At 36.5% G+C, this 27,873-nt stretch overlaps 1 protein-coding gene across 2 annotated transcripts in view; it reads right to left on the reverse strand.

The window, feature by feature from the left end:
• mctp2a (multiple C2 domains, transmembrane 2a) overlaps positions 1 to 27,873 on the reverse strand; it is a 60,545-nt gene that overhangs the window by 32,217 nt on the left and 455 nt on the right. Inside the window, exons 2-17 of one of the 2 annotated variants that reach the window (XM_077248711.1) lie at positions 18,872 to 19,615; positions 17,839 to 17,898; positions 17,244 to 17,355; positions 10,654 to 10,796; positions 10,100 to 10,176; positions 9,867 to 9,978; positions 9,493 to 9,528; positions 4,977 to 5,138; positions 4,170 to 4,300; positions 3,304 to 3,490; positions 3,089 to 3,182; positions 2,858 to 2,960; positions 2,673 to 2,775; positions 2,474 to 2,575; positions 2,223 to 2,297; positions 1,838 to 1,957 (exon numbers count right to left, since the gene is read on the reverse strand). In XM_077248711.1, coding sequence (XP_077104826.1) covers positions 1,838 to 1,957; positions 2,223 to 2,297; positions 2,474 to 2,575; positions 2,673 to 2,775; positions 2,858 to 2,960; positions 3,089 to 3,182; positions 3,304 to 3,490; positions 4,170 to 4,300; positions 4,977 to 5,138; positions 9,493 to 9,528; positions 9,867 to 9,978; positions 10,100 to 10,176; positions 10,654 to 10,796; positions 17,244 to 17,355; positions 17,839 to 17,898; positions 18,872 to 19,573 — 2,319 coding nt within the window. In that variant the 5' untranslated portion in view covers positions 19,574 to 19,615. The remainder of the gene's footprint in view (positions 1 to 1,837; positions 1,958 to 2,222; positions 2,298 to 2,473; positions 2,576 to 2,672; positions 2,776 to 2,857; positions 2,961 to 3,088; positions 3,183 to 3,303; positions 3,491 to 4,169; positions 4,301 to 4,976; positions 5,139 to 9,492; positions 9,529 to 9,866; positions 9,979 to 10,099; positions 10,177 to 10,653; positions 10,797 to 17,243; positions 17,356 to 17,838; positions 17,899 to 18,871; positions 19,616 to 27,873) is intronic. The other variant, XM_077248713.1, reaches the window with a different exon arrangement.

Genomic DNA, 27,873 nt, shown 5'->3' on the forward strand with positions numbered 1-27,873 from the left:
CAAAAGTGACAGTAAAGACATGTATGTTGCAAAATATAATATAGCACAGTTTTCAGAAGTATTAAGCAGCATAACTATTTTCAACATTAATAATAAATGTTTCTTGAGCACCAAATCAGCATATTAGAATGATTTCTGAAGGATCATGTGACACTGAAGACTGGAGTAATGATGCTAAAGCTGTGCCATCACAGGAATACATTACATTTGAAAATACATTCAAATATATAGAAAATAGTTATTTTAAATAGTAATATTTCACAATAATATTACAGTTTTTACTGTATTTTTGATCAAATAAATGCATTCTTGGCATTTGAACCGTAGTGTATTTAACACACAGATCAATGGAGGAAAGCAAATCTGATTCTACTCCACCACACTTTTTTTGAACTTTTTGCCAAAACCTAAATCTGTCACAGTTAGAAGTGAAGAGAAGAGAATCTATTCGAAAGCACTTTATTAACTTTTTCCCTGTCAGCGTTTTTTTTTTTTAAGTTGCCACTTGCCAGCTAACGGCAGCATTTATGATTATTTTCACAAAACATTCATGAACCCCCAGAATATTTTGTTACATGAATATCTGCACATTCAATATAATCAAAAGAAAGAACAGAACCTCTGCTTTTAAACATTCTTGTGCATCCCTTTTTTTATCAACACTTGAATGTCAGCAAGTTTCATAAAAAAAAGCAACATTTTGAACAAACATTATTTTTTTCAAAGACTACAACATGCCTAAGCAAAGCTGCTATCACTTGATTCTGCACCTGTTCTGCCTGTGTTTTGATCCAGAGCTTCTCTACTCTTACAGAAAATACGTAATAGCGTTGTGTCATACAGAAAATCCATCAATGGCAGTGCAAACAAATGACAATCCAAACAAGAAACCATAAATCCAAACAGAAAGACGAGAATAATCCAAACAGCTTTACAACAGAGATGTAAAGACAACGACTGACAATCTAAGACTGAAACACAGGGGTATAAATACAAGAGTCTAACAAGGCACAGCTGTGGTTAATGGATTGGTGAATAACAAGGGCAACTAATGAAACAAAGGCAAACAGGAACTAAACCGAAGGAAGTTAAACCAGAAATAGCAAGGCAACAGAATATCAAAATAAAAGTCCTTGAACTGAAAACACATGGGAATAGAGATGCGCGGTTGGCGGTTATAGCCGCGGACTCTGCGGATAAACCGCGGATCGGGCGGATGACGTGACGAAAAAAATATTTTAATTAAATTCGGGCGGGTGGCGGGCGGTTTCTAGTCTCGCGGCTGTAATCAGCAGCGCCTTGTATCAGCGGATGGCGGGCGGGAAAATTGGTCAAAAACGTTGGTGCGGATGGATGGCGGACGGATGAAGAGTTTTATGATGCGGTTGCGGATGAAATAATAGCCCATCCGCGCATCTCTACATGGGAAACCGTGACAGAATCAAATTGAGACACTCAATGAGAACTATTAACCTCTCAGCCATGACTCCAAATACATCACTTTTTACACTTCTTTTTTTTTTTTATTCTAAGAAAAGCAACAACAACAAAAAAAAATCTCGTAATGTGGATTAAGTTGTGGTGGGTGTTCAATAACAGTTATTTATTTTAAAAAATCAACAGATAAAAAAGAAATCTTTGATTCACAACACTTTAAAGCTGCACCTTGACAGGCCAGGGCCAAATGAGCACGGTCTGTTTTCCGTCTTGTGAAAAGTTGCTATTAAGGAGCAGAGCGTTTCCTTCAAAGAAGGATTACTCAGATGTGGTCACTGACCTCAGGTTACTAAAAGGGCCACAGAGTTGAAACCCTGCAAACAGTGGTATGAAGTCTTACCAGGAAGGCTGTAATACTCCTCCGTGTGTTCTCCCACTGGAAGCAGCTGTTAATATACTGCAGCGTATAGAGAATGGCCACGCTGATCTTCCTCACTCGATAGATATTACGTGCTAAAAGCTAATGGGGACAAAGCAGTAGTTAGCAAGATTTGCCGGAGGACGTAATGCTCACAACATGACATTCACTCAGGTGTAAAGAGGCTTTTAAACTGAAGGTTCATTGGTGATAAATATTAATAAGTCAAGTCATCGTTGGTGTCTAAAGAGCTTTAGGCGGTGCTGGAGGAAAAACTGAACGTAATGAGTCTCTGAAGGTGCCAACAACAAAGCTAATATTAAGAGAAAGTGGAAAATATGGGGCTGTAATTGTTGATAAAGGTCACCTTTTTGTTAAACTTTGGGTTGTCCTCTGCAAACATTGTTTCTTTCGGCTGGAAGGTTCTGAATCCTGCTTTGATCTGGGAAAGAAGAAGAAAAAAGCTTGACTTGACAGCTTTTAAGAACTTGAATATAATCTTATCAGAAAGTTAATTATCTTAGAATAAGGTTTTGTTTTAGTAAAGGACTCTCAAAGCATCTGATATCATTCATAATGTTCATAAATATTCATATTTATTTTATACGATGCACTTACAGGGTTGTAGAGGACATCCAGCTCCACAGTGATGCTTCCTTTGGTCGCCCTTGATAGATTATTATTCTTCAGCATTCTGGTTATTTGTTGGCCATTAGAAACCTAAAGGCAATGTAAAGATATTGTAGTTTAACATTGGCACATTGATAGAAACTGTGTAACAATTATTATAAAAACTACTTATTTGTGTGGTACTTACAGTCAGCAAAGGAATGGCAACTTTTCCCAGGAAGTCTGGGGCTTTGTCCCCATCATCATTATAGACTGTCAGCACCAGAACGTTATGGATGTCCTTAATGGGGCTAAGGACATGTCAAAATCAATGTGAAGAAATACCATGAGCATGCATAATGACATACTGAGACATCTATCATTTTAACTTACAATGTTAGGGCTGTTCTCCATTCAGGATTCTGGGTTTTGGATATTGCGGGAGTTTGCAGTTTGCTATTACCGAGCTCAACGGTACAAAAGGGGTCATTTTTACCTGATTAAGTTAAAATATTTTGACATTATTATGACTGCATAAATATTTATAATAGGCAATAATTTGCTTAATAACTGTACAATATCCCTTACATATATTATGACACAATATTTAATTCAGATAAGTACCACTTAAATCTGTTGATGGAAGATCTGTGGCTTTTATTAACTTGATTTGAAGATAGCCAACATCCTTCAAGTTCCGCAGGAAGTTCATCGGTCTCTGTAAATACAAATGACCTTTTATCTTAAAAAATGTAAAAACATATCATCATATTTATTTCATATCATATTACTTTACATGGAGTTGGAAGGTAACAAAAATCAATCAATGTAATACCCACATATTGCTCCTGCATCCTCTGAAAGGTCTTGGGGTCATCTAATGGAGCTGCCTGGATGTCTGAGATGGATGCACCAGAACACGGGGTCAGTGTGACCAAAAACACCAGTCGACCGTTGCTTTGGTCCAGCGAATGAGTATATAACTGCCTCTGATTGACCGAAAGTCTGGTCAGGTCAATATCCAGACTGTGAAGAGTAGAGCCTATTAGTATTTCATCAATGGATAAGCATGAATTTGTGCGTTTGAGCAATACTTTAGGTTGTGGCCATCAGATCACTGCAATATGAGAGAGTGGGGTAAGATGTGTCAGTGAGTAAGCTGTCTTGCTACTAGTGATAGAAAGCATTGTCTGCAAATGAATTACTAATACAAAATTTCACTAGATAAAATATTCCAAATATCTGGGTTAGTAAAATGTTAAAGATATGAAGCAAAATTAGACATTTGGAATGGGATTGTTTTGTTTTTTTAACTGATCATAAGTGACAAAAGCATTAATGTTACACAATATTTATATTTCAAATAAATTCTGTTCTTTCAAACTGTCTATTATTCAAAAAATCCTGAAAAAAAATGTTTCTTGAGCACCAAATCAGCATATCAGAATGCCATCACAGGAATAAATTTAATGTTTAATTATATGAAATATATACAATTTTATATTGTAATAATATTTCACATTATTACTGTTTTTGCTGTGTTTTTGCGCAAATAAAAGCAGCCTTGGTGAACATACAATATGAAAATTCTTTACAACCCAAGAAGCAAAATTTGACACAGCTTGCCCCACTCCTCCTCCTTTTTCTAACTTTTAAAACTTTTGAACTTTTAAAACAGTATGCTAAGTGGCTCCGGCAAACTTACAGTCCCCAGCACTCCTCTGACTTCCTGCCCCTCTTGCAGCAAACCTCCACCACGAGATTCTCCTGTGCATCCTGGAACTGGTTAAAGTCGAAAGACTCTCTCCACTGTGGGTTTGCCTTAATACACAGATTCTGAGACAGAAAGATAGACCAGCAGGAACAAGAGAGAGAGGAAGTTGTGTCAATGTTAAGGGACTCTCAAAACAGAGACAGCTAACATGACAGGTATATTAAGCATTATTCAGTAAGACTTCAATAAGACATGTGGTGGAGGAGGAGCAGCCGTCTTTAGGAGAACACATCCTCTCTTCTCGCTGGGATTATAAACTCTGACAGCATCCAATTAGAACTAGTTTTGTTCAACAAGCAAACATGCCCAAACAGAGCCAGGGGGCTCTAGAAAAAAGATGACATGAGAATACAAGACTAGCTAGTTGGAACCATTGAGGGCGGGAGGTAGATGAGCAAGGTATTCTGGGTATGCAAATGAGCCGAACAAGAAGCATCAGGAGAGACGCCCTGCCAGACACGGCCGATCTAATGAGAAGCCTCCTCTGTCACCAGAGCAGTGAAGCCTGAGAGAAGCCATCCGAAAGAGGGGGAGGAAGGTGTGTAAAGCGGACGGGAATATCTAAAGCGAGGTATGTGAACAACTAAGAAAGTATGGGAGGAGGAAGAGGGGGAGGGAAGGGTTTAATGAGGTATTGAGAGAAAAAGAGGATAGAGGTTTAGAAACAAAGAAAAAGACGCGATGATGTAATGAGCACGGGAAAAAGAGAAAGCAAGAGAAGCAAACAGATGAGCTCACCTTGCTCCTGACCCTCTGGTCTCCCAGTCTGAAGCGGACGTAGATGTCTCCCTGACCGCAGTCGGGCATGTCCTGACCTTCCACCAGGATGACGGTGTAAACTCCAGTCCAAACCTGACTCTTCATGAGTCGCCCAGCCTGCGCCTGGCTTACCGGCTGACCCTGGAACAGCCAACATATACAATAAGGCATTCGATGTTTGGGCCAATGTTGTTCTCTCAGCTCATTTTGTTGATCATAAACATGTTTTTTTTATGCTTTGCAAATTTAAACATTCAGTTTTTGGTGTATTTTTTCATTGCTGCTTATTTAAATATGTTACCATGGTAACATATTATACTTGGCTCACATAGATGAGGTTTTGACGAAATTGTGAGAAAGACTTGTGATAGCCTTGGAACCAGGTTCTAACTGAAGACATGTTTGTACTGTAAATAAATGTTTTGTAGCATACACCATTTTACATAAATAGTGTGGTTATGAATTTAAACACACACACACAATATATATATATATATATATATATATATATATATATATATATATATATATATTTACACACACACACACACACTGCTGAATTTTCAGCATCATTACTCATTACATTAGTCTTCAGTTACATGATCCTTCAGAAATCATTCTAACATGCTGATTTGCTGCACAAGAAACATTTCTTATCAACTACTAGATCAATGTCGAAAACAGTTGTGCAGCTTAATTTTTTTTGGAACTGTGATACATTTCACCAATTTTTTATTTCTTTAAATGTAAAATACTTTGGTGAATAGAAAGTTTGTAATACATGTCTTTGCTGCCACGTGTGATCAATCTAGTGTGTCCTTGCTGAATAAAAAAAACTGTCTGTCAGCTAAAATTTGGTATTAAAAGCAAAGGGAGAAATAACATTTAGAAGCGGGGATCTTCTCCTTCTGAGTTATGACCTACTATAAATAAATTAAATGTATGCATATATAGTAGAATATGGCAAGTTAAAACACATTTTAAAGGACAAGTTCGGTATTTTACACTTAAAGCCCTGTTTTAAGATCGTTTCTGATGAAATAGAACGGTTAAGATTGAAATTTGGACAAATGCTGCTGTCCCGAGAATTTTCGGTTTCTGTGTTAGCATCCGACCCCCCAACCCCACAATGGTTTCATTGGGGCACTGGAAGAATCATTCATAAAACGCATTAAACTTTAGTTATAAAAGTTTAGAACTTCTGTATATACAAAGACGTGAAAGTCACCGAGTGGTCTGGGGTATCCTCACATGAAAATCGCTGCAAAAGATGCTTTCCAACAGGTGTTTTACCATTCGTTGTAAAACTGTGGACCTATTTTTCCAAACGCCTCACAACCGGACATTCTTCCGTTGAGAGCTTGAATAATAGACACTACAGCCCAGTTGGTGGCGATAATGCACCTTTAACCTGTTTAACCTGTAACCCTGTCCATCAAAATCGATCTCAAAACCATCATCGTCCCATAGAAATGTCTCGGAATCCATTTCCAAGTTGACATGGATAGCTTTGATCTTTTCAAAATGTTTGGATAGCGTAGCCTGCGATACCGCGACTGGATAACTACAGAAAGAATACAAACAACCCCATTTCCATCTCCGGCGGCGGAGTAATACCGTACCTCACAGAACATCCAATACAAGTCAATGGAATTGGACCAAAACTACGATAAAACCTGTTGGAAAGCATCTTTTGCAGCATTTTTTGTGTGAGCATATCAGTGAACACCCCAGACCACTCGGTGAGTTTCACGTCTTTGTAAACTAAAGTTTAATGCGTTTTATGAATGATTCTTCGAGTGCCCCAATGAAACCATTTTTGGGGGGGGGGGTGCTACCACAGAAACTGAAAATTCTCGGGACAGCAGCATTTGTCCAAATTTCAATCTTAACCGTTCTATTTCATCAAAAACGATCTTTAAAACAGGGCTTTAAGTGTAAAATACCGAACCTGACCTTTAAATAAAGTTCTATTTCTGTTTCTGTAACAAAATATATCACGAAATAAAACCCTTCTAAAAACTGCTAGTTGAAATGTGCAGGTGATCCCCACACCTCGGAGAGAGAAAACAGGTCCATAAACACGACTGCAGATGGATAAGTACACAGTACAGAGATGACTTGTGGGTTGATAGCCCTGCACTTTCAAAAAACACAGCATCAGGAAGAGGCTGGTCTGTTCTGCCAGTAATCACAGACCAGAGCTGTTTTCCCACCTGGCTCCTCGGAGAGTGTGACTGAGCCTTTGCTCCATTAGCATCACACACACACACACACACAGCACAGCAGACAAACCAGCATTAACATTTAATGTAATGGCCACATCTCCATAAACAAGCCTCTTTAAAGAGCGAGAGAAAGAGTGAGGGATAAGGGGGGTAGTTATAGAGGGAGCTGAGAGAGAAATATAATATTCATCCAAGCCAAGTCTTCCCAAGTGTTTATTTTGGACAAATTTGTGATCGGCGTGGCCAATAAAACAATTCCGCTTAAGAGTAAGTGGCCCCTAAAGAGAGGCTATTCCTGGTGCTAAAAGAGCTGGGGGATTGACTCCATATGGTGGAGCAGCATGGGGACAAGGGGACAAGCCCAAAGCCGTACCCATTTGGCTAGAGCTTCAGTGCTGTCCGTCCACAGCTGTGATATTACATCCCAACATCTGGGTTATAGCTCACCATGCCTGGGAATGAGCCATCACACATATCCTCAGCATCTTACACTGGCATAGTGCCTCAAAGACTACACACACATACACACACTCCAGACACTGTCAGGAAGAAGAACCACATGCTATGTGCCAATACCGCTGCCCGTTTCCATCTCAAAGACAGTGTGGCATGGCTGTGAAGAACGAAGTGTGAGAGAGGAGGAGAGGTAAGAATTGAGAGACATGTTCTGCCTGTACTGATAGGTGTCAAATAGAACTAGATCTCAGTTGATTTGGCAGAAGACACTGCAGTGGAAACACCAACAAAACACATACTGATCTATACCTGATCACATAAACTAACAACACGTGTGCATTTGGGTCAAAAACTGGCTTCTTGTTTCAGATATTTTAACCTAAATCAAGTGAAAGAAGCAAGAAATTATATTTTGAAGCTACAATATTGTTGCCATTAATTTAAGCACATTTAACCCCCATGTCAAATTCTATTGCTAATGCAAATCAGATTTTATTTTTATAATTTGATATTTATTTGTATATATATATATGTATATATGAATTGTAACATATTTAAAGCTCATTCGTAAATATGCATCATGATAGTTAATAAAAATGTAGCTGATTTTAATAAAGAGAAAGATATTTTGACAAAATATATGTATATATGTGTATATATGTGTGTATATATATATATATATATATATATATATATATATATATATATATATATATATATATATATAAAACATAAGTAAAAAAGTTTCATTTTAAGTTTCAAGTGGACAATGTAGCTACTGTACAAAACAGATTTTGGGACAAATGAAAATTCTGTATGAAACTGTGTGTTTATACTTTGCCTGCTTTCTGCCACTAAAATGAGAACATTTTGCTGATTTCAATAAAGCTAAAAAGTGTGATTTTTATTTCTGCATTAACAAGAATTTTATACAAATTAACTTTTTTTTATAAAAAATAATGTCACAAAGCAAAAATCTTGCAATCTCCTCCCAAAAGTAGCCCATTATTTTTACACAAAATATAATTTGTTGATTTTATATTAATTTTGAGGTAAAATCTAACCCAGAAGTTTCTTTAAAAGACAAGACTTTGTCTAACAATTTAACACAATACTGTATCTAAACTTATCTAAAGTAGTTCTTGTCAGTGTATTAATTATCCAAACAGGTTATAACTTATATAAATATACAGTTATACGACATACAGAAATGAAATGAATTGCTGGTCAAAAAAACAGTATACTATAAGTACATTCACTGCACTGGCACCCGACTCTACAGTAGCATGCGGAAGAGCTTTTGTTTGGACAAATCTTAAATTGCAAGCTTTCACGGCTGTAAGGTAAATAAGCTCTCATCTATGAACTGACCGGCACAAAATGCTAAACAGACTGTGTGCTTTGTTTAAATCATGGTGTTTACTTTGGAAATCATTGACTGGTTCAGCATGACATCAGAGAGTCGCAGACACAAACAAAAGTTTCTCGCTTTGTTGAAGTTTCACTAACTAAGTGAAAGTGAATGTAAGGTAAGGTAAAGTCAAGAAACTTGCATAAATCTTGTACAAAACAGCAGTGAAGTATCTGTGGGGAAGATGGTGAACATCTACTGCCCTCCAGTGGACAGATGTGATACAATAATAACCTTATTGCTGTGGTCTCTTTTATTAGATTGTGTAACCAAGTGCATTTAATCAAATAAATGTATGTATTTTGTGTATTTTGGCCTGGTTACAAATACTGTGTGGGTGCTCTTCTCTCTTGTAGGCAGCTGGACAGAAGTAATATGGAGAGAATGTGTCATGACTTACCTTATTAAAGCTTCCCTTTCTTCTTAGTAGCCACTTCTGAAAAATGGGTGGCAAATGAACATTATGTTAGAAAGCCTCTTGACTGTTTCCACTAAAATGAGACTATTTTATCAACAAACAAGTTTGCATTACTTCAATGAGCCCATTGTTTCTCCCTTAAATTATTACATTGTTTCAATAAATACATTTTTAGGTAACTGTAATTGTACATTTCTTAAATACATAACTTAGACAGTTACCTCTGAGAACAGATCAGTCTAAATTGTAATGTGGACTCATGCATTTTCTGTAAAGCTGCTTTGAAACTATGTGTATTGTGAAAAGCGCTATACAAATAAATGTGATTTGAATTGAAGTATTTTCATGAGTCCTACATTTCGTTTTGCAGGTTCCTCTCGGATGGACAGACAGGTCTCTATCATGATCACTCCCATGTCGCTCTCCACACTGTTGGGGTCCTCCAAAGATAAAGTCATCGGAATTGTTCTGCCGAAAGAAACCTTTATTCGTTTATCTATTTCTGAGGAGAAATTCTTTGACGGAGTCATGAGAGAAATTTTAACAGTACAATATCATGGAAGTTATGCAATGACAAAGTTTTCCTCACTTGTCCAATTCCAGTTGTTGGAGAGGAAAGCTGCTTGATCCCATGAAGTCATTGGATCTTATATCACGATCATACACCTGCATCAATCGTAAATGTGAGATGATGATGACTATTAGTGTTACAAACTTTTAACACACAAAACCAAACAAAAAAATAGAGATTATTTTCTTTTGTTTACATAAATTCTTCCATATTCCAACTTTACTCTGAATAAATTCTTTTCCATGTACCATTAACTGAGGAATCTTAAGATATAAATCTTTCTTTAACATTATGAATACCCTGGCAAATAGACTGGATTTGAATGCAACTCAAATTTTTGAATGCAATGAAAATGGTTATCATATAAATCAACACATGTTATTATTATTATTATTATTATTATTATTATTATTACAGAATTTGTTTGTTTTTGTTTTGCAGTTGCTTGCCACGGTATTGTACACATTCCTTTCTTCATACTTTGTAAATGTTTGAACCATTTTTTTTTAATGACTTAAAGTAGAGATATTAAAGTTCATAATTAAGCAATTATTTGCATTATGTAACTTTACCTTGAGAATAACAGTCTGATCGAGGTCTCTGACGGGGAAGGAAAAGCATTCGTTCCAGGTGGGATTCAGGTTCTTGTTCACAACTTTGCTTTTGTAGATGTTTTTGCCATCTAATTTGAATTTGACGAATGGGTCACTTGTACCTGTAGAAAACAAACAGTTATCAGTATGCTACTAACATAAAAATGACTCAATACATGTACATCTAAATCAACAGTAATTGTTGCATAATGTTTGCAAATGCATTTTTAAGGGAACAAGTCAAAATTATATTTTGTGGTATTCAGTCATACGTAAGCCACAAATTCTGATGATTGATCATTGTTTGTACATTCATTTAATGACAAAACATGGTGAAAAAGCGTTTCATATCATCACACTGTACAAGCACACAGATATGGTCTTCCAGACATTGAATAAAACTCATTATTTAGGCAAGCGTTCTTAGCGTATGGAGGCGGACATTTTGTCTCTTTCAGAGTGATGGGAGCTGGCTGATTGTGAAAGAGTAAAAATTATAGCCAGCGTGAATCTGTTAATTTAATGCCGGTGTATTAAAACCCCAGAAACCGGGAGCAAGCAGTGTTAATCTCCAAAGCCTGTTAAGAAAGTCTGCCTTGAGTCTGTCTGCGAGAGGGGGGGACGGGCGAGCGCTCCGTCTTTGTCTATGCTGTGGTATGCAGATTGGCTAGTAAGAAGAAGAAAAAAAATATATGAGAGAAAAAGAGTCCATCGCTTCATTTGTATGGTTGGATAAAGGAGTGCTTGAGAGAACCTGCGGGGAGCCTGGAATCACATGACAAAAGCCCTGTGGGGACGGGCTGTCAGGCCTGTCAGCTCGCCTCTCCAAATGAACATCTCCAGGAGGAACTCCTCCCTGCCAGACGCTGACAAGCAAACCTCCAGGCAGCTTGACAGGAGGAAGGGGCTCGAGCAGCCGGGGAAGACAAAACACTGACGGCGGAAATTAACACAAGGAAAATGGAGGACGGGGAGGGGACTCGCGGGCCGCTTCTCCCGTGTAGCGTCAGTCGGGGAGCGAGCTGGCCGTTAATTGTTAGGCAAATACAGGTGCTGGAGAACACACGAGATGGGGAATGCTGTCGTGTCACGCCGACTGAGGACTCAACTAGTAATGTAAATGGCTGCAGACCGAAAGAGATTTTTTTCAGAGAACATCTGAATCTTATCAATAAAATATGGGATGGAAAGAGGAGTAAAACGAAGCCAGCATAACTATTAGTTCACTGGAGACTCAAAGCACTATAAAGGCTTTTGTATCCATCAGCGCAAAATGTCTGATAATCAAAAAGTTTCTGGACACAGACTTAGAAGTTTTGCAATGAAGAAGACAAACAATATAATGAATCTGAAAGAGGAAAATTATTTCAATGTAAAGAAGAATTGGTTACATTGGTTTATTTCAATGGTCCACTTTAGACATTCTACTAACTATACTTATCAACTACACATTAACCGAGAATTAGTAGAATAAGTTGACAAAGTTACTGATAGTCCATTGGGGAGCATTAAAATAAAGTGTTAGCAGATATTAAGCAGACAGTCTACTAAAGTAGGCTACTCTAATGACTGGTAGTTGACATGTAGTTGCAAAGTTACTTATAGTTAGTAGAATGACTAAAGTGGACCATCGAGTTAAAGTCTGACCAAAGACTTTGCACCTGCTTCATTCATTTCTTTTGCTGTAGGTAACAAAAAGTTTAGAGTAATGCACTCTATCATACTGTATTGTAGACATGAGATGATGTGTCATTCTCAAAGACCACCACACGAGGTCACAATTCTGCACAACAAATAAATAAATCTAAATCTAATCTTTTTACATTACTCATAAGACATTTTTTTTCTCCAAAGAAACTTACAAATACAATAAAGTGATTCATCTTACAGTAAGTAGGCAACAAGAAGTGCTAAGAAAAAAAGTCTGAAACACTGTCTAGAATATATATATATATATATATATATATATATATATATATATATATATATATATACACAGTTATTCTAGACAATATATATTAATATCATTTTAAAAAAATATGTCAGCTCTGAACAGTTATCTCAGGGAAAAGCTTTCCCTTCATTGGTCACAAATACTGAATATATGACCAAACGGTTGAGAACACTCTCTGCAAGGACTAAGATTCAGATGTTTGTCAGTGATTTGGACAGAAAAAACATTTCGTTAGATAACAGCCGGCAGTATATATCCTGAAACTACTAAAGTCACTGCCCCTTCTGTGTACATGGAGATGAGCTTGGATTGAAAAAAAAAAGAAAAGAAAAAAAGGTGTTTATAAAACAAAATTTCATTTTCTCATCATACTGCCATGTTTTTCTCCATCAAGCAAAGGATGTGGATAAAGGAAGTTGCCCATAAGGTTACACATTATGTTTGGTCACAACTGAAATTCATGATTTAAAAGATATCACTTGACATTCCAGTGTCCATTACACACACATTATATATTAATATTATTAATTACAATATAATTTACTCAATTCATATGGACATGATATGATGTAGGGATTAATATACAGTTTCCTATTGACAACTAAATTACTATTTATTTATTTATTTACTCACTTTCTCCTGCAGGTGGCAATGTATCCCATTTCATAACTCATATATTTATGCATTTAATTCACAGATTTAACAGTACAAAAAGGAAGTTACAAACAAACTTTGAAAGAAAAAGAAACGACTTCAGAGACCATCATTTTTGGTAACTGTCAGTTTGTTTGGACTTCAATACAAAGGATTTGAGAAAGTGCATGGCCGATTTCTGAACAGGATATCTGGCACGCTATTGCCACCAATAACTTCCACCAGTCTATAGTGTGCGTGACCATTTCATTAGATTCTGTTGGCAGAGAAGAATATCACTAGAATATATTCTAATTATGAAAAATAATGAGGTAGAGATGGTAATTAACAGCCTCTGGGCATACACCTGTGACTTTGAACATGAAAACAAGCTGCCCAATCAGCTTGCTCAGGCCTGCCAGTACACTGGCATTATGTCTGAAGAACCGCTCTGGGTATCAAATGGAAATTTACTACAATCATATGCCTGTAGGATTTCAGTAAACCTTAGTTGTTTAAACCTCTGTTCTCTCTCTCTCTCTCTTTCTCACTCTCTCTTTTGTATCTATAGTTCTCTCGCATAAGCAAATAGTTAAAGAGATAAAACAGACAACACGTTTTACATTATGACCCCAGGGACTGTGTATAGCCTCTAGGAAACAACACCTCAACACGACTCTATTTGCATCCGCGCCGTAGTAAACACAAAACAAGGCCAGCTCATTTGATTCCCAGCACTAGCCTGATAAAACTGCCGTGACGTCTGTGCTATCAACGTACAACATTTGAATGCAAGACAGTAAATAACAACTTCCAAAAATAGGTTTTTGTTTTTTTTAAATGTAACACGGTAACAATAGCCAGACAAAAGTTACATAAAGACATTCAGGTCCGACCGCATTCTGCAGTTTTGGGAGGACTAGACAAGCTGGTTGACTAGAAACATTCCATCTCTATCAAGCTCAATCCTCCCTGCTACAGTACATTCTCTATGACCAAAAACAGCTGTGGGATAAGTCAAATTTACTTATAAATAATACATTAGGCTACATAATGTAATCCAAAACCAAAAATAGTACACGACTACAGCACTTAAAATGTGTTTTTTTATTTAAGATTCTATTTTTTATTCTATATTTTGTTATATTAGATTCCATTATATCTTATATTTCTACAGAAAGTGTTAAAGATACCTGAGTCAAAGTTTAAATTTGAGATGAATGATGATAAAAACAGCATTCCAAATCAAAAAACACTACTACTCACAGTAAATTATTTGACATTAAACAGAAGAACCTAGAATTTGAACAATCTTCACAATCTAAAGAATTTTTCATTCATTAGATACCAGAACTTCCGTAAACAAGACATGTTTTTATTCACATGGTTACAGTACAATTACAGCTGAACCTAGAGCTGTGTTTTGAGTAATGGTATTAAAGCAGGACTCTGCTGGGGCAGTCATGGCCTAATGGTAACAGAGTTGGACTGGTGACCCAAAGGTTGCTGGTTCGATTCCAGCACCGGCAGGAATATGACTGAGGTGTCCTTGAGCAAGGCACCTAACCCCCAATCGCTCACAGGGCGCCACTCAAGGCTGCCGGCTGCTTCCGGGGGTATGTATCCACGTTTGCAGTGTGTGTTCACTACTCACTACTCTGCTCCTAATGTGTGTGCAGTTAAAATGTGCACTTACTTGGATGGGTTAAATGCAGAGGTCAAATTCCAAGTATGGGTTACCATACTTGGCCATCACGTGTCACTTTCAGCTGGTAAAGTAACAAAATCACAAAACAAGATTTATACCTTTCATTATTGTGCTGGAAAGTGGTGATGACCATCTAAGCTGCATAATTCCACATAAAGCTCTGCTAATTTTCACATTAAAAAAGTTCCCCTTATGTGTGTGTTATATTTGTTTATTTAATTCAACTATACTGTTAATATAATATATTACTCCCCCCTCCATAAGTAAAGACAAAAAACAGTTTTCTCACTGAACATTAAAATCATTAGAATAAGGAAGGTTTCTGATTAAAAAAGAAAGAATGTAGACATGCAAGATCCCAAGCATACTGTCATCCATATGCACAGTAAGACAGAAGAATCTGTTCAGTCAAGTTCAGCATTTAATAAAAATAAGTGGGAATCACGAAAACTCATTTTTCTACGGTAGCAGCTGAGTGACATCTACAAGCCACCATAGGTTTCCTATAATAGCAACAAGTTCAAGTCTAATCATTATAAAAATGTAATAAACACATAGCCAATGCATCAGATTATGTATTCACTATCGTTAACAAATTTGGAGTCTGTAAGATTTTTGGACTTTTTGAAAGAAGTATCTTATTCTCACCAAGCCTGTATTTAAAACAGGAATATTGTAAAATAATATTACTATTTAAAATAAGTTTTTTCTATTAAAATGTATTTAATCACTTGGTCACCTGAATATCTGTACAAGTGATATTTTCTGAGCAATTCTGGAAATTTGTATTGTGACACTTTTCATGGTACTTCACTCCTATGAATCACGTTTGTTGTAGCATTGCTTATTTTTGTAAAGTGCATTTACACATGTCAGAAGGGAATGGAAAAAGACAGCAAAGGCAGAGATGTCAGTGTTTCCTATTAATTGACTCTGACGGCCCACCATAGTTTAATCTGTTCTGACACAGTTTCATAATGAACTGAAAATATTTTAAAATGTATCATAATAACATAAAAGGTCTCTTATATAGTTTGCCAAAGCAGTGGCGCAAAACAATGTATCAAACAAACTACACTGAAAACGTGATATGGCTTTGTGCAATATCTTGTAAATAAAGATATGTTTCCAAGATATGGAAACATGTCTTTCCATATATGATAGTATATATAGTCTCACAGAATTCTCTGGGAAACACTGGATGTTATCCAATTTTCCAGATCCAGGCAGACCCACAAGAAAGAATATGACTCAACCTCACCCACTAGTACTTAAGTGGCCTACAGTAACTCAAGGTCAAGACTTTGAGGACTTACTGTACATCAAGAACTCGGTGGTACAAGAGAACATCATAAAAGGCAAAAGCTCATCCCAAGGCATGGCATCTTTGAGGGCGATGCCCCACGCCACTCTACTGTGTATCCTGTATATCAGAGCCAATAGATAGATACTGACACACTGATACAAGACTAGACCAACCATCAGAAACATCTGTAGCATGTAAAAGAGACCTTTCATTTTTAGAAGCAAGTGAATGTAATCTGATGTATTGGCTATGTGTTTGTTACATTTTTTAAATGATTGGAATTTAACTTGTTGCGATCTAGGAAACCTATGGTGGCTCGAAGATGTCAACACTGTCGAATACTGCCATAGAAAAATCTTGCATGTCTACATTATTTCTTTTGTTATCAGAAATGTTCCTTATAATGATTTCTAATGTTCAGAGAGAAGCTACCGTTTTTTTTTTGAGGGGGAACTAATATTATTTTAGTGATTACATTATATTAACAGTATAAGAAAGTTATGCTGTTAATACAATGAAACACATAAGGGGAACTTCATTAATGTCGAAATTAACAGAGCTTTATGTGGAATTATGCAGGTTAGAGCATCTGCACTTTCAAGCACAATAATGAAAGGTGTAAATCCTGTTTTATGATTTTGTTACTTTACCAGCTGAGTAATACCATTTAATATCAGTATGCAAGACTAGGTTCAGGGGTCAGTGTACTGTAACCATGTGAAATGGAAGTTGTCAACATCATGACAAGAAAACTTACAGTATAAAGTGTCTAAGGCCAAACTAAAAGGTCAAAATTCTCAAGAAGAAGATCAGGATTTTTAAATGAGGCATAGTGCTGAATAAAATATTTTAAAGTCATGACCTACAAACAACATTACTCATTCATTAATTTCCTATGATCAAACCACACCACCAAGTGCCATCCTAGATTAATTATCTGTGTCAGTCATTGTTTCAGAGTTCAATACCTGAGCGGTCTCTGACAACCAGGTTTCTGCCTTCCTTTAGATTGATGATGAGGAGATACTGGACCTTCTGCTGGGTTAGAGCACTTTGACTGTCATTTAACCCTTCTGAGATCTGAAAAGTAGTGTTTAAAAGACTTGGTCAAGAAAAATAGATTATATTATTATCAAGATTTTTAGTCCCACTTTATATTAAGTGGCTTTAACTACTATGTACTAACATTGAAATTAATAATTTGATACAATGGACTTATTGTGTACATACATGTTTTTACATTGTACTTATATTTTAAAAATACCTGCATGTAATTACAGCTATAATTAATTTATGTAATTACATTTGTAATTACACTGTTGACCCTTCCCTTACACCGACCTTACCCACCCTTAAACCGACCCATACCACCACACCTGACCCTAACCTTACCCGTATCACACCTCAATAGCACAAGTGTTTTACAATACAACATCAACACAATAAGTGCATTGTACGTATTTTTCAATGTAAGTACATAGTACTTAAAGCCACTTAATATAAACTCGGACCAGATATTTTAATCTGTCTTTACACAACACTTTTTCTATTTAAAATACTCACGTTTCGTTCTTGTTCTGTACAGGAAAGCGTATCAAAGTCACTGGTTTCATTGAGAATGTCCTGAGGGAGAGATTGAGATGTAAAATTAGAAAGTTCTACATTACTTTACCTCTGCTATACTCAAATAGATGGTAAATTGAGGATTTGGCAACATGCGTTTTTAATGTCTAATAGCAGAATTAGAATTAACATTTTGCTTAAACTTATTCTGTTTATGTCTCAGGTTTAAATAATAAAAAAAAAATCCAGATATTCTATTTATTCTCAGACTTTTGAACATATTTCAGTATGATATCAGCCCTCGGCCACTCTACTCGATACTGTAATCTTCAGTCTTTGAAAATATATTGGTCTAATAATGTCATATTAGAGTGATTTTGAAGATCAAAATCCCAAATTCATCTCATGTTAATATATATTAGAATCATAACAAATCATAATAAAGAAGATCATTGGTTTCATTTTATAATTAGTCTACAAATTTATAATATACAGATAATATAAAGTTATTTTCCACATCTGTACTGAAATTTACAGAACACATATTATAACCCTGGCACCATTTCATTCAAAGCACGCCACTTGAATATTAGCTATTTTTATAGAGTAAAAAAAGTAATATTATAAAAATTTAAAATTAATGTTTTCCATTTTAATATATTTTAAAACGTAATGTATTCTTGTGATGGCAACGCTGAATTTTCAGCATCATTACTTACGTCTTCAGTGTCACAATCCTTCAGAAATCATTCTAATATGCTGATTTGCTGCCCAAGAAACATTTCTTATTTGAATCAATGTTGAAAACAGTTGGTCTGTTTAACATTTTTGTGGAAAACACGATACATTTCTTTCAGAATTATTTGATGAATGCAAAGTTTAAAAGAACAGCATTTGCATGAAATGTAAATATTTTATAATATTTTAATTGTCTAAAAAAAATGATACAATAATATATTGCTGATTTCACCCTTGTGAACAGTAGTGCATATTGATGTAGTGATAATAATTAGAAAACTTTGAGATGGCTTACCATGTCCTCTGCGGACCCTGCAATGAACATTTCCATTGGAGAAAAAATCTCATGCTCAGTAGAAGAAAAGCAGGCTTTCTCCTCAGATGGAGTAGTGCTGACTGACTCTGTGTTGGTCCATGTACACATCTCATCTGATGCTCGCGCAGGAGGCATCAGTCTTCCGGCTCTACTAAGGGCGGCAGCCACTTTATCTGAGGGGTTCTTTGGTCTCTGACCAGGCGATTTCCTCTCTGCAGGCACAGGTGTTATCACTCTTTCTGTAGGTGGAGGTAAAGGTCCAGCCGCTGCATCTAATTCATCTATGTACCATCTCGTGGCTCTTGGCCGCTTATCAGTTTCCACTGGAAGTGAAAAGTCTGCAGGAACTGATTTCTCTGATGGCGCTGGGCTGCAGGAGTATGGCATTTCAGTGACACTGAACTGCTCAGACAATGCAAGACTGGAGGTTTCACTTGCTGTTTCATCCAAGTCACCTGGACCCCCCAGGTTTCCAAATAAAACGGAGTCTTGACCTGGTGTACTGGGATCATTTTGCAAAGCCGTCCTCATGGCATGAGGATGAAACCTGATGTCTGGTACTGACATACTCCTCCTGTGTTTCAGAGGGGTCTTTTTCTTCTTCCCAAGACCCTTCTTTCCAAACAGATTTAACTTTGCTTTCTCGCGGAAATTGGGCCAGACTTTCTTCTTTTGCTCCATTGTGATTGTGGATGAGACTGCACTTCAGCTGAAATTAAACAACTGTCAGGTAAAAGACAAGCAATGTGTGTTAGACAGTTTAATTAAAAGAAAAACCCAAAGTATCACGTTACAAAAGAACAGTTTAAAAAATCAAAGTAAAATAATGTGAACTTGGTGCCAGTGAGATCTTTTTTTTAAAGAAATTTTAAACGTTTATTCAACAGTAAAATGGTCAAAACAAAAGTGACATTAAAATAAATGCTGTTGCTTTGAATGATCTATTAAAAAAAACCTGCATAGAAAAAAAAACATATCATGGTTTTAGCAAAAATAATACTAGGCAACACAACTGTTTTCATGTGACGCTGAAGACTGGAGTAATGTTGCTGGAAATTCAAGCTTTGCCATCACAGGAATAAATGGCATTTTACCATATAATAAAACAGCAAACAGTCATATTAAATTGTATTAATATTTAAAAATTGTTCTGTTATTACTGTATTTTTCATCAAATAAATACAACCTTGGTGGTGACAATAAGAGACTTCTTTCAAAAACATTTAAAAAAAATCTTACCCCAAACTTTTTAACAGAAGTGTAGTTTCTAAAAATGTTCTAACTGTAAATTATCTAGAAAAATGAACTCTAGCGAGGATCATTTAAAGAAAAGCACTATATTAATACATTTTCTTGTATTTGCTCTTTTTTAAAACATATTATAAGCACTATTACATGTTTCTATATTTACTCTCATTAAAAAAATTATAATAAGTACATTATTATTATAAAAACTGTATTATATGCAATTGTATGCAAGTGAGTTGTTAATTTTAACCTTTAATATTATAGTATCAACTGACTGGGTTGAGGGTTTCATCTAGTTTAACTTTATAACATTCGTTGAGAGATTTTTGCCTTGAGAAATATGTACATGTACTGTACCTGATATAAAAGAATCTATACTGAATCAAATTGAATCTAACCATAAGCTTAGAAATCAAACCTTGAAATTTGTATCAATGCCGAACCTTGATAAAAGCACAGTACCAGTCATAGTAGTTGCCTATTGATGACTTCTGAGAAGGACAGAAAACCTGAAGGATACTTGTCTATTCAGTGTTGGCTCAAAGTTCATTAAAAAGACATTTTCAAAGTGATTTCCTTGTTTTATTGCTAACACTTTACACTAAGGTTCATTAGTTAACATTAGTTCATGTATGAACTAGAAATGAGTAATACATTTCTTACTGTATTAGTTCATCTTTGTTAACATTACTTAATAAAAATACAGCTGTTCATTGTTTGATCATGTTAGTTCACAGTGCATTAACTAATGTTAACAAGCACAACCTTTGATTTTTAATAATGTATGAGTAAATGTTAAAATTAAAATTAACTAAGATTTATATATGCTGTAGAAGTATTGTTCATTGTTAGTTCATGTTAACTAAGGTAGTTAAACTAATGTTAACTAATGAACCTTATTGTAAAGTGTAACCGTTTTATTTTTTAGTTAATAGGCATGGCCTACTGCCCTACAAAGGCAAAAGACCTTGGTGTGGAACTGAGAAAAATGACTTTAACATTTTTTAGTTGTCCCGAAATTAAATGCCAAATTAATTATGGGTAGGACACTGGAAATCAGCCAATTAGATGTTTTAGTAATGAAAATTATCTACATAAAAGAATCTTGAGCTCAAACTTGACTTTTGACCACTATTTTAAAGTTACTGTACTCTGCCTTTGTATTGTCAACAAAAAGTGAGAAGTCATGCCGAGGCAAAAAGCAGAAACTTCCACATTATCAATATTTGCAATATTATCAATACTTGGTTGCTGATCACAATTAACATCATTATAGTAACACCTGTATAAAATCTAGTGATCATGGCATTTATTTTGTATTATTTACAATTACGTATTGCTATCCCGTGCTTTGGTTGCTTTCTGGTGGCAGTTAATACATTAGACATCATAATACCTCCATAGCGATAAAGAGTAGGCCTAGGCTATCTTTGGTACGGAGTGGGATAAGACTTGCTAAACATGCGCTCAAAATGATCAGGTGTTCTGACGATTCATGCTACCCATCTAGATGTGCTACTTACTGGTTATGCGCATGTGCATTTTTCTTCTGCTTACCACGCCCATAAATCTATGCGTCCTTGCTGTGGAGACTTGTAGGAAACTTTTGACAGGTCAAAGATGAATATTTGATGATAATTTTTAATTTTCACACCGTTTTAAAAATAAAAAACAGTACAGTATACAGTACTCATAACTTCGAATTTTATTATAATTGTATTTCATATAATAATGTCATTTTTACTTGTTATATCAAATGTGATAATTGCTAGTTAATTTAAAACAAATTATGCTCCCCATATACTTACACTGATTTAAATGAAATAACGATGTCATAATATTGTGAGATTTACACCATTATGGAACAATAGAGAATGAATTGACATTCTCTGTGATCGATTCGCGCATGGGTAGCATTTTTTGAGAAGGCAGCACAAATCGACAGACTCTGCTATCGATTCGCGCTACGGTAGCATTTTTCGACATGGCAGCACAAATCGTCATAACAACTGTTAAAAGAGATCCTCGCGCACATTCGACCAGGGGACTGAAACTCGTGTTCGAAGGTGTCACGCTCCTCATACGTTCACGAAAAGTAGCCTACAGAATACGAACGCAGTGCTTTCACCCTTGAGGCTCAGTGGGGAGCGCGTTCTGGACTACCGTCCTAGACGACTAACACGTTTGGGGCGGGGCGACACAATTCGGCGGGGCGCACGTGTCCTGACGACCGTTTATTGTTGATTTTTTTAACGAGTTTGTGTTTATTCACTGACCCTAATAGAAAAATGAAGAAGCATAAACGATCGATACAATTACGGAGCCCTGCATGACATGCGGAAAATATTTTCAGCCTATAACATATCTATCCTTTGCAATGTCAGTATGGCATATTTCATGCAGTCATGCTCATTGCCCACCAAAGTGAGACTGATTTATCTGCTGGGTAAATTATTAAATATAATATAGCTAGGCTAAATATCAAACAGTAGCCTATAGGGTAGATCAATGATAGATCATTTATATCAGCAACGTATTTTGTGATATCGCCCAGCCCTAAAACTGCTCAATATTAAAGCTTATATGACTCTTTGTAAAGCAGCTTTGAAACGATGTGAAATGAGCACTTTACGAATACATTTTGACAGTTACTTAATCTAACTTGATTGGTGTAAATTCATCCAAACATTATCCAATTGATCGTTACTGAAATCGCTATGGTTATCACTTAAAGAGATAGTTCACCCAAAAATGAAAATTCTGTCAGTATTTACTCACCCTCATGTTGTTCCAACCCCGTAAGAACTTCGTTCATCTTCGGAACACAAATTAAGATATTTTTTATTAAATCTGAGACCTGGATCGCTCCTCCATATGCTTCTAAGGGATTGAAACTTGTTACCCGAAAAGTTATTAAAGACATTGTTTAAATTGTCCAAATGACTACAGTGGCTCAGTCTAAAGTTTATCAAACGTCGACAATACTTTTTGTGCGCAAAAAACACAAAAATAACGACTTTATTTCAACTATTCATCGAAGTCAGCCTCGAGTCAGTTCACTAGTGTAATAGCGTACTGCTTCTGTGTTGTACGCAAGGGGCAACCTCCCTGTCTCTCTCTTGAAACCAACACGGAAGTGAATTAAACTGCAATTCATCGCCTGGCCGCTTGAGGCTGGCAGCAAAAGTGAGTCAAATCTGTATCTCCCCCATGTTAAAATGCCCAACTTTACAGCAGAAAAAAATATGTTTACAGCCTGGTGTCTAAAGTGGTTTTGGTCTATACAGCTAATTTTGCCCTTCATGACAACTGTGAGGGGGGTGATTTTTTTTATAACTCATCCGTTTAAATTATATTAAGCATTAAAATGCTGCATAATCAAGGGTGTGGCCACTTGAGTGACAGGTGGATTGTCGCTGTCTAGCCGTTTGTCTGCTCTCTGTTAGCCATCACGTCACCTCACCTGCTGAACTTGCCATCTCTACCGTGTTTATACTTTTGTCGGGATTATTTCATAAAATTTTTTTACACGCCTTATACCTTCGCCCACGCCGTTGGATTCCGTCGTTGTCGAGTATCGAAAGAACAACCAGCGCTGTTTTTCAGTTGTTTTCCTCTGTGAACATGCACTTATGGAAGTCAATTTCGTTGCTTTTTGGAGTTCAGGTTTAAAAACGTCTAAGAAATAGAGGCCACACTCATTCTGCGGTGCCGTTGATCTTACGGAGCAGATAGACTATAATATGCTTACTTAACTTTTTAAGGCTGATTTATACTTCTGCGTCGGACATACGGCGGAGCCTCTACGCCGTAGACTACGCATTGGTTTTAATTTATAATTCTGCGTCGTTGTCCACGTTGACGCACGCAGAGGGAGCATGTGAAACCCGAGGGAGCGGTTTGAGCAGACCAATCACAGCGCTTGCGTCCGCGTAGAATTGACGCGTTGTTACATTTTTGGAGAGGTGCACGTCAGGGTACGCCGAAGGGTACGCGCGCTACGCACAGCCTACGGCGTAGCTACGGCGTAAGTTCGACGCAGAAGTATAAATTGGGCTTTAGTGTTAAATAAAAAGTACCATGAAATCCTGCAGGTGTCAGTGCTTTCTCTCCATCCCTTAAATGAGCGCGGATTTCTAGTGCATTTACTTTTTAGGTAATATCTATCAGAATTTAAAATGGACTGAATAAAGCTCTCTACGAATTTGACGTGCGATGCCGCGCTGACTGAGATGTATGCGCATGAATCACTGTCACACACACGCTCAGAGCAAATATTGTAAGTTACTGCATGATAATACATTTTTATCTAGCAGAATAATAATACATCACAATAGACACAGTCACATTATGTTTAGTCTTTTAACTATTACAGTATTTCGAAGGGCAAAAACATTAACATTTTAGTTATTGGCTTGTCACTTTAGCGCAAGGCCAGTAGCACATTAGTTCCTTAGCCTGAGCAGCAAACTCGATCATGTCGAGCTAGCCGGGCGTTTCAGCATCCAGGCACCTCAACTCCACCCAAAACCCACCTTTTTTGCCCATTTTTGTTTATCCGGGAGTGACACGGGAGATGGCGTCGGCCGACTCCGCCCACTTTAGGCTTCAAAAACGCTCTTCAGAAACCTATGGGTGACGTCATGGACACTACGTCCATATTCTTTTACAGTCTATGGTTGTACGTCACACGTATCATAAACATGACCAGCGTCGGCCAATAGTGAGCCTACGTGTGGCGTAGCACTACGCTATCACACTACGTTAACTGACTAGAGGCCCACAGAGAAGGAAAGGAATAGTTGAAATAAAGTCATTATTTTTGTTTGTTTTTGCGCACAAAAAGTATTCTCGTCGCTTGATAAACTTAAGATTGAGCCACTGTAGTCACTTGGACTATTTTAACAATGTCTTTAATAACTTTTCGGGGCTGGCAAGTTTCAATCCCTGAAGAAGCCTATGGAGGAGTTATCCAGCTCTCAGATTTAATGAAAATATCTTAATTTGTGTTCCGAAGATGAACGAAGGTCTTACGGGGTTGGAACAACATGAGGGTTAGTAATTACTGACAGAATTTTCATTTTTGGGTGAACTAACCCTTTAATATTTCTGTAGTACGGCCAAACAGCGTAGTAGATAATTCATAAACTCATACATAAAGGAAAGTGCATGCTCATGTCTCAAGTCTACACCAATAAGATTGCTATTATAAACAAATATAATAGGTTGTGGGCGGAGCGACACGTGTCCCCACGCCTTAATGTGTGGCCCGCCCCAATCGCCCAGACTGCACTCTGATTACAGGGACTGATGGCAGCTGTGGAAAGTACACAGGCAACATCGTAATTTCAATTTTAATGGAGAGTAAAACAAAGGTAGAACACCGTACAATCTGATCAGTAGCTTTATTTGATAGAACGCCGGCACAGTAATATTGACATACGTTCCAAAACAAAGCCAAAGAGCGGTAACTGGTGTTACGGTGTTCTGCCTTGGTTTCTCATTGGCTTTTGGAAGTTACTGTCAAGAAAGACAACCCCTTATTTCCTCAAAAAAACAACGGAATTGACTCAAGATACAAGATACATGTGCCAAAAATATCAAGACCAAAAATTAAGTTCCGGTCTTTTGCCTTTGCACGGCAGAAGCCTATAATTCCATATTTTAATTAATCGATCAAAGCCTGCAGATTAATCTGTGAAATAATTGATTAGTTGATTAATCGACTATCAAAATAATCAGTTGTTTCACCCCTACTGTAATACATACTGTAATGTGCACACCTGTATTTACATCTTATGTTTATTTAATCTAGATATTAAAGTGTTTATTATAATTCCACTTATATAAGACATAAATCATGTTCATGTTTTTCTTCCTACAATTGATAAAGGGATGGTTCACCCAAAAAGGAAAATTTTATTATTTACTCAACCTCATATGTTTCCAAACCTGAACACGTTTCTTCCTTCTGTTGATCACAAAAGAGAATATGTTAAAGAATGTTGGTAATCAAACAGTTGACGGCAGCCATTGACTTCCATAGTATTTTTGTTTTCCTACAATGAAAGTCAATGTTGTTTGATTACCAACATTCTTTGAAATATCTTCTTTTGTGATCAACAGAAAAAAGAAACTCATATAGGTTTGGAACAACTTGTAGATTATGTAAATTATGACAAAATTATGACAAACATTTTGTTTCAGGGTAAACCATCTCTTTAACACCAACTGTTTTTATGCACTGGTGGTAATCTACAGACAGTCCTGTCAGCTTGCGTTTTTGGTTACTTGTTAGGGTACATGATTCTCAGTTTTCAGCAAAGAATATGTAGTGAACTACTGCTGTTTGTAAATGAACGCATGATGTTGGGCTGAAGGAGCAGATCGTAATTTTTAGCTTTCTTTTTGTATTCCTTGAGTAGCTCTGAGCGTATACACATTTTTTTAGTACAGTATCGAGTCTGAAGAGCATTCAAGCAGATGTTGTACAGCATATTATTGGTGTCCAATCTTGCTCCTGGAGGGCCAACGTCCTACAGTTTGGCTCAAACAAGGCCCATCACACTTGTCTGGAAGTATTGAGTAATCCTGAAGACCTTGAATAGCTGGTTCAGGTTTGTTTGGATTGGAGCTAAACTCTGCAGGACAATAAGCCTTCCAGGAGCCGGATTGGACACTGGTTTTCAGGTGAAACCGCCAAAAAACACAGATAATATCAAGGGTTCACACTTTGACACGAAACAGCGTGTATGTAGAACACAATGGCCCATAAGTCAACTGCAAAGTATGCAGAAAAAGTGCCTGTTACATTGTCAACTTACAGACCATGCCGGTGTCTTCGTGGTCGAACTGTGATGTTTCTCAAAAAATGGTCACACATCTGAAGACTATCACATGACAATGCCGACCATAACATGCTTTCCATGTCTAGATCAGCAGTTTTTTTAGTCATGGTATGGGTACTAAAAAAAGTAAAACTACTCTCAGTAGAGTGAAAGTTTAAAAAAACTCTGCCGTTTAATTATAATACTATAATAATATACACATATAAAGTAAAGGTTTTGAAAATGATCAAATCAAGAGATGGAGGACATGTTCTAATTAAATAAGTTTGAAAAGCAACCAATTTCATATTTCCTCAGAACACACCAGATTTTAAAGAGTCTTGACTGCAATTAATTCAGCAGCAGATTCAGCATGGAGGAGTGAGAAAAAAAAGTATTTGGATTTTTGTCTAAATTAAATTGTATGTAGCAAAAATTAAATGTACATTTTTAAGATTAATCAAATTGTCTGTACAAGTAATTTCAGCTAATTTTAAAGCTATATTAGTCTTTCAAATGGAGTTGAACTCGTATTTACTTCAAAAATGAAATTTAAAGTAGTTTATTCTTTAGATGAGTAATGGAGGAAAGAAAGAAAGACCCTTGATCTGACATTTCTAAGGCAAAAATGATACACTGTGAAAATGATATGATCAAGGAGCCATGACTTCTTCAGATCATATCATTGTCACAGTGTGTCATTTTTCCCTTAGAAATGTAAAAACAAGGGTTTAAGTTTCAACAGTACTTCAGTAAAGAACACATTTCCGCAAATACACTCCACAGCAAAGCATACAAGAGACTTTCTATACATCTCTTTTGTCAGCAACCGTTAAAATAAGAAATAAGAATATAGAGTGTACATATACTGTATGAATACACATTCTTTCTCTGGACCATAGTTCA

This window comes from Siphateles boraxobius, unplaced genomic scaffold, assembly GCF_051911475.1.
Source record: "Siphateles boraxobius isolate OS27281-9 unplaced genomic scaffold, OSU_SipBor_1 31, whole genome shotgun sequence".
Classification (NCBI taxonomy): Eukaryota; Metazoa; Chordata; class Actinopteri; order Cypriniformes; family Leuciscidae; genus Siphateles; species Siphateles boraxobius.